At 41.1% G+C, this 7,222-nt stretch overlaps 2 protein-coding genes across 2 annotated transcripts; both read right to left on the reverse strand.

The window, feature by feature from the left end:
- Positions 1-379: 379 nt before the first annotated feature.
- On the reverse strand, positions 380-1,507 carry LOC114341808 (uncharacterized). The gene has a single exon (XM_028292621.2). The coding sequence runs from the start codon at positions 1,505-1,507 to the stop codon at positions 380-382; it is 1,128 nt and encodes a 375-aa protein (XP_028148422.2).
- A 3,638-nt stretch (positions 1,508-5,145) lies between these two features.
- On the reverse strand, positions 5,146-6,276 carry LOC126891050 (uncharacterized). Its single transcript, XM_050660229.1, has one exon. The coding sequence runs from the start codon at positions 6,274-6,276 to the stop codon at positions 5,146-5,148; it is 1,131 nt and encodes a 376-aa protein (XP_050516186.1).
- Positions 6,277-7,222: the final 946 nt, after the last annotated feature.

The following is a 7,222-nucleotide window of genomic DNA, read 5'->3' on the forward strand; positions in this document are numbered from 1 at the left end:
GTCTGCGTTCGTGGGTATGTTCAAGCATTTGAGCTGAATTCTATCCACCGCATCAGGAACAGGAAATGTAATTTTGTCGCCTCTTTGATGGAGCTTTCTGACTATGTGCCTCAAGGCTGCAACCAGTATGGAAGCCTCCTCGAGACGCGATAGCCTCATGTTGACCTCCATATTTTCATACAGGGCCAACACTCCCTCATCTCTTGTCTGCGGTTTATCTTTTTCGCTATTGACATTTGGTATATTTTTCTTTTTCCTTCTAAAGGAAAGTAATCGTAGTCGATCTCGGAATCGCTTTGACGGTGTTTTAGAAGATTGTCCATCCACAGGGTTTTCATTCTCACGTGTTGATTGATTAACACAATCTTCACGATCGAATTTATTTACCCCAGTCAGTTTTCAGGATCAACCTGTCTATCAACATCTTGTGTGTTGGACAATCTTTTTGATCTTTATTGCACTCTGCCTTTCCTCTCGCCTTGCAAGGTATGCAAGTCTTTCGCTGTTCAGTTTTATTGCACTCTTTCTTTTCGTGAGCACCTCCGCAATGGCTACATGCGGTTTCCTTGGAGCAATGTTTGGCGACATGACCTAGGTCTTGGCACTTGAGGCACTTGGGGACTACTATGTAGTCCTTGGCATTGATCGCACTGAATCCTATGTATATCTTGTCTCTTATTAATGCTTTCCTCAACCCAGGGGAGACTTCCGCCACATAGTGGACGGTTGATTTTCCTCTTGGGCCTGTTTTGAAACGAATTTTGAAGGAATCTTCAAATTCTTCTTTAGTCATGTGCTCGAAATTTTGAGCTCGTATGTCTTCTTTTACGTCTTCTTCTTTAGCCGAACTGCTTACGTCATATAGTATGACTAGCGGTTTCCGTTTTTTGGGCATTTCACATTTGAAGTTCCTTTTTATGTTTGCGTTATTTTTAATTTTTTCGAGGTCTTCTTTGGTTGCAGCCTCAATTATGAGAGCCTTACCAACGGTTTTCATACGGTTAATACGTATTTTTTCTGTTCGTGGATTCAATACCTTCGTAAGTTCCTCTTGTACTTTACGCCCGGTCGTCGCTTTGTCACTCGTGATGAACAAGGTGTTCTCCTCCTTCCTCATCTCTATTTTGCGTTCATGTTCACTCTTTTTGTCACTTTTTGTAGCCACTGCAGGCTGTGCTGTCACCGTCGCATACGACATTCGCTCTTTTGTTTGAGTTTCTTTTCTCAGTCTTTCGACTTCTTCCCTTAAAATTTTGTTCTGTCCCGCCAAATTGGCCATGCTCATTGCTATTGCTGTTACTCTGTCTTTTAATCCTTCTCTCCCAGCTTTGTTTAGTCTATTACTTGGGTCCATAACATTATTTATGAAATCCATTAATTCGTTTACATTGTCCTCAAAAGTTGGCTCTTCAGCCGAGTTCGAACTTAATCTAAGATTCAGATGAGTGCTAAAGCTCTCATCCTCCTCTTCATTATGTAAATTCTGGGTACTATCTTTAGTACTCATTTTAACAAAATTAAAATAAAAATATACTACAAAAAACTAAACTAACTAACCCCAACTGTCCTTCACCAAGCAACGATAACAGTTCGCCTGCGTCGTATGTTTCGTCGTTCATTGTAGAGTTCCAGTTGTTTTTTGGAAACTCTATCTGTTAGGTCATTTAAATTGTTATAAAGTTCTTCGTCGTTCAATATTTCAATTATTTGTCGTGCTTGTAATCGCTGTCTTAGGTCTCCGACATCTTCGTAGATGTCACAGTCAAATATCGCATGCTCGGGTGTTCCTACCTGTCCACATTCACATAGATCATCCTGCTTGAGGTTGAATCTATGCAAGTAACTAGGGTATGGGCCGTGACCTGTCAATAAGTGCACTAACCCAGGTTTTGGATTAAAGTATGATGGAATTTCATTCAAACGTGGTATATACTGATAAAGTCTTCTCCCTTTCACAGACGCATCCCATTCGTCCTGCCGCTTCCTCTCTATTTCATTGTTTATCTCATTTCTGCTGTGTACATGTACACCCAGAATTTCGATTACTTTTTCATAGTTGTGTTTCCGAAGCCAGTAATGACTTCCCCTTCTAGTTATTTCTAGATGAAGTGGCAAAACTCCTGTGAGCACTGTTAGGGCTTCTGTTGGTGTTGTACTGAAGGCTCCAGTCATTCTGACAAGGAAGCCTCTCTGAGCTCTATCAACTTTTTCCCTATTTTTCACGTTCTTTAACCTGTGTGCCCACGTGCTGGCTCCATACCCTATTATGGACGCTAGAATTGAGCTAAGGTAAACCCTTACTTGACGGAACGGTACCCTGTAGTCCCTCTGCGCCAGGCTCGCAATGCCATGCATCAACCTCGTTGCTTTTTCACAGACGCTGGTAATGTGCTTACTGAAGAGCCTCGACTCATCAATAACGATTCCTAAGTATTTTGCTGTACTAGTTCTTTTAATAGGCCTTCCATCGATCCTTATTATGGGATCTCTTTCCAGCCTACCTTTTATCAAACTGTAAACTGTTTTACTTTGTGAGATCGAAAGCTTAACTTTCGATGTCCAATTGCTGATTTGCTCTAGTACATCATTTGCTTTACCTTCTAATTGTCTTCTCGAATCAGCGTCTATTATGAGCAAGAGATCATCTGCATAAGCAATGCACCCTAGTACGTCAGGACACACAGTCATTTCGTCAAGCAACTCTTCCAGCATGAGATCCCAAAATATGGGACCACATACCGAACCCTGAGGGCATCCCTTTGTGATATGCCTGGTCTTTTTGGCATTTGGACAGCTCAGACTCGCATACCTATCTTGGCAATAATTTCTAAAGCTTCCGTACAAGTCCCCAGGGCACCGCATTCTCCGAAGTCTTTCAAAGAACGCAGGCCACCAGAGATTGTCGAAAGCTCCAGAAATGTCTATAAACACTGTCATAACATATTTCCCTTCACTACTATCGATTATTTCATATACCTTGTTAATAGCGTCTTCCGTGGATTTCCCGCTCCTGTATCCATACTGGTCAGGGTGTAACCCGTTTATGCTCCGTACATGATTCAGCCTTGCACACAGCAGTTTTTCGAACAGTTTTCCCATAGTGTTGAGTAAACATATGGGTCTGTAGGATTTTGGCTGTGTGGGATCTTTGTCTTCTCCTTTGCTTATTATTCAAACATCAGCTTGTTTGAAGTTGTTGGGAAACTTACTACTTGCTCATTTAGAGCTTGTAATATTTCAACGTGAATATTGTCAGGCCCAGGGGCCTTTCTTTTCTTCATTGTTCGTAAGTTTTCTCTGATTTCGTTTTCTGTGAACTCCTCTGTCACTGGCACGTCAGGCGTCTCATACCTCTGTATCATTGCCCTTCTGATCTGAGTTTGTGTTTCAGTCTCGTTTTCTAGGTCATCAGGTGGCAGCAACACATCTAACAATATGTCCGCTGATTCCTCCCAACTCTTTGTCAACGAGCCGTCTTCTTTCAACAGAGTTGAAAGCATTATTGGGCTTTTTATTTTGTTGGACACAATTTTGTATGGGACACCCCACATGTCCAGCTCCAGATTTCTTGATACGAACATCTCCCAACTCTTCGCCTTGGTTTGCACTATTTCCCTTTTATATTCGCTTTTTATATCCCTATATTCTTGCAGAAGTCTCTGCCTTTCGAGATAGATTCCACATCGCTGGTAACGCTTACGCGCTAACCTAACTCTGCTTCTCAATCTCGTCAGGCTTTCCTTCCAAGCTGTTTGTTACCGATTTGGCGGAAGCTACTTTCGGTATTGCTATATCCATAGCTGCTCTTATTGCTGCTGTTAATTTCTTGGCTTCCTCATGTACATTGCATCCTCTCAGTATAGGACGCGGTGGCAAGAACTCAGCCTTCAGCTGCTCCCAATTTGCTTTACCTAGATTGTATTTCTTCGATGACAAGTACGTGCTATTTGCCGTATTTGTAAGTTCAAAAACAACAAAGTTGTGGTCGCTGGTGGTCGCATGTTCTACAACCTTCCAATTTTTGACCAGGTTAGCTGCCTTCACATTTGATATCGAGATATCTATGTTACTGGCTGCGCCTGCTCTGTTCTGGAAGGTTGGCGGATTTCCTGGTCTATTGTGCACAATTAGTTGTAGTTCATTAATAATGTCCTCAACTAATGCGCCTCTCTCATCCGTTTGTGGTGAGTTCCACAATACCGATTTCGCGTTAGCGTCCGCCACAACCACAACTTTTTCATTTCTGTATGCTAGAAAGATCGCTCTCATTTTTTCTATGTAAGGTTCTATGTCATCGTTGAATTGACAATATAGGTTTGCAACTATTATTTTACCAACCTTTGTTAGTACTTCAACGCATACGCAGTGCTCATCACTGAACTGCCTCAGCAGGAAAAGTTTCATCTCGCTGTTGAACAGTACTGTGACCGCCATGGGATTATCGCCTATACTCGCTTTTTGTGATGTAAGGGGCATAAACTGTATTTTTCCCTGTTTTGTGTATGCTTCTTGCATGCACACAATGTCTAATTTCTGTTCTTCTGCAAATTTCCGTACTTCATGAAGTACGGTAGTACTTCTCATACAGTTTATTTGCCCCATCTTAATTCTTACGGATGTCGAGTGTGTATTTGACTCAGTGGCCATTTTTGAGTATAATCCGTTGCGATTCTCCCATAGGTTTTCACAAAGTCACTGTAAAGTTCCTCAAGATCGAAGACTTCCCCCCTCCTACTGAAGACTTGTTTCAGCAGTGGCAGCAGTTCGTTTGCGTTCGTGGGTATGTTCAAGCATTTGAGCTGAATTCTATCCACCGCATCAGGAACAGGAAACGTAATTTTGTCGCCTCTTTGATGGAGCTTTCTGACTATGTGCCTCAAGGCAGCAACCAGTATGGAAGCCTCCTCGAGACGCGATAGCCTCATGTTGACCTCCATATTTTCATACAGAGCCAACACTCCCTCATCTCTTGTCTGCGGTTTGTCTTTGTCGCTATTGACATTTGGTATATTTTTCTTTTTCCTTCTAAAGGAAAGTAATCGTAGTCGATCTCGGAATCGTTTTGACGGTGTTTTAGAAGATTGTCCATCCACAGGGTTTTCATTCTCACGTATTGATTGATTAACACAATCTTCACGATCGAATTTATTTACCCCAGTCAGTTTTGAGAATCAACCTGTCTGTCAACATCTTATGTGTTGGACAATCTTTCTGATCTTTATTGCACTCTGCCTTTCCTCTCGCCTTGCACGGTATGCAAGTCTTTCGCTGTTCAGCTTTGTCGCACTCTTTCTTTTCATGAGCACCTCCGCAATGGCTACATGCGGTTTCCTTGGAACAATGTTTAGCGACATGACCTAGGTCTTGGCACTTGAGGCACTTGGGGACTACTATGTAGTGCTTAGCATTGATCGCACTGAATCCTATGTAAATTCTGTCTCTAATTAATGCTTTTCTTAACCCAGGGGACACTTCCGCCACATAGTGGACGGTTGATTTTCCTCTTGGGCCTGTTTTAAAACGAATTTTGAAGGAATCTTCAAATTCTTCTTTGCTCATATGCTCGAAATTTTGAGCTCGTATGTCTTCTTTTATGTCTTCCTCTTTAGCCGAACTGCTCACGTCATATAATATGACCAGTGGTTTCCGTTTTTTGGGCAGTTCACATTTGAAGTTCCTTTTTATATTAGCATTATTTTTAATTTTTTCGAGGTCTTCTTTGGTTGCAGCCTCAATTATGAGGGCCTTACCAATAGTTTTCATACGGTTAATACGTATTTTTTCCGTTCGTGGATTCAATACCTTTGTAAGTTCCTCTTGTACTTTGCGACCGGTCGTCGCTTTGTCATTCGTGATGAACAAGGTGTTTTCCTCCTTCCTCATCTCTATTTTACGTTCTTGCTCACTCTTTTTGTCACTTTTTGTAGCCACTGCAGGCTGTGCTGTCACCCTTGCATACGATATTCGCTCTTTCGTTTGACTTTCTTTTCTCAGTCTTTCGACTTCTTCCCTTAAAATTTTGTTCTGTCCCGCCAAATTGGCCATGTTCATCGCTATTGCTGTTATTCTGTCTTTTAATCCTTCTCTCCCAGCTTTGTTTAATCTATTACTCGGGTCCATAACATTATTTATGAATTCCATTAATTCATTGACATTGTCCTCAAAAGTTGGCTCTTCAGCCGAGTTCGAACTTAATCTGAGATTCAGATGAGTGCTAAAGCTCTCATCCTCCTCCCCTTCATTCTGCAAATTCTGGGTACTATCTTTAGTACTCATTTTAACAAAATTAAAAATAAAAAATAAATTATACTACAAAAACTAAACTAACTAACCCAAACTGTCCTTCACCACGAAATTGTTTATAGTGCGCTCTTAGCCCTACCGTGGAGCTTATTGCGGGACGAACCCGACTAATGGCCACGGAGTGGTTGCCCGCCCCTAACCGCGTGGAGGTGGCACACTTGGCACTAAATAGCTTTATTGACCACCACTACAAAATAATACAATTCCCACTAAGGGAATGAAAAGAACACCTTCGGTTATGAATGCTATGCTTTGGTCACTTGATGCCCGTAGGCCGCTATCTACTATGTTAACACTCTACTTGTTAACATAGGCCCGGAGGCAACTCCGGACTGTCGTCTTTCATGACTGGATTATTTCGCTTGATCCTGCGGATGCCTACGACTGTCAGAAAAATTACAATCATGAACTAAGGAAACGCCATTGGATTTCAGTTAAATTAATTACAATTTATGCAATTTATGTCAACTGAATACGTGTTAATTAAAAAACTTAGAGCGATTCATTAGAAATGTCAAATCTCTGAGTTATAGATTCGAGACCTCAAAATATTAACATTTAACCCAATTAACTTAAATAAAATATGACTCCTTACTGAGCTACAAGTTTTTTATTTACAAATTTAAAAACTCTTTGTACCTAGTACTTTAAAACTATTTGATATATATCTTTGCCATATTTGGCAGAAAGTGTATACATTCTACTAAATTATGATAAATAAACGTTTCTGGCTACTACCAGAGGCGTACAGATAGGGGTTAGTGAATAGTTGACCTTTCCCAAATTCTAAGCCACTGGCGGAATATTCTCTCCAAATCTATTAATTATATCGTAAAAAAGGTCCTGTACACCAGTAACGGCATCATTCACTTGGTTCAGATTATGGGATGCACAATGAACCTAGGAAGCTTTTTTTAAT

Source organism: Diabrotica virgifera, chromosome 9 (assembly GCF_917563875.1).
Source record: "Diabrotica virgifera virgifera chromosome 9, PGI_DIABVI_V3a".
Classification (NCBI taxonomy): domain Eukaryota; kingdom Metazoa; phylum Arthropoda; class Insecta; order Coleoptera; family Chrysomelidae; genus Diabrotica; species Diabrotica virgifera.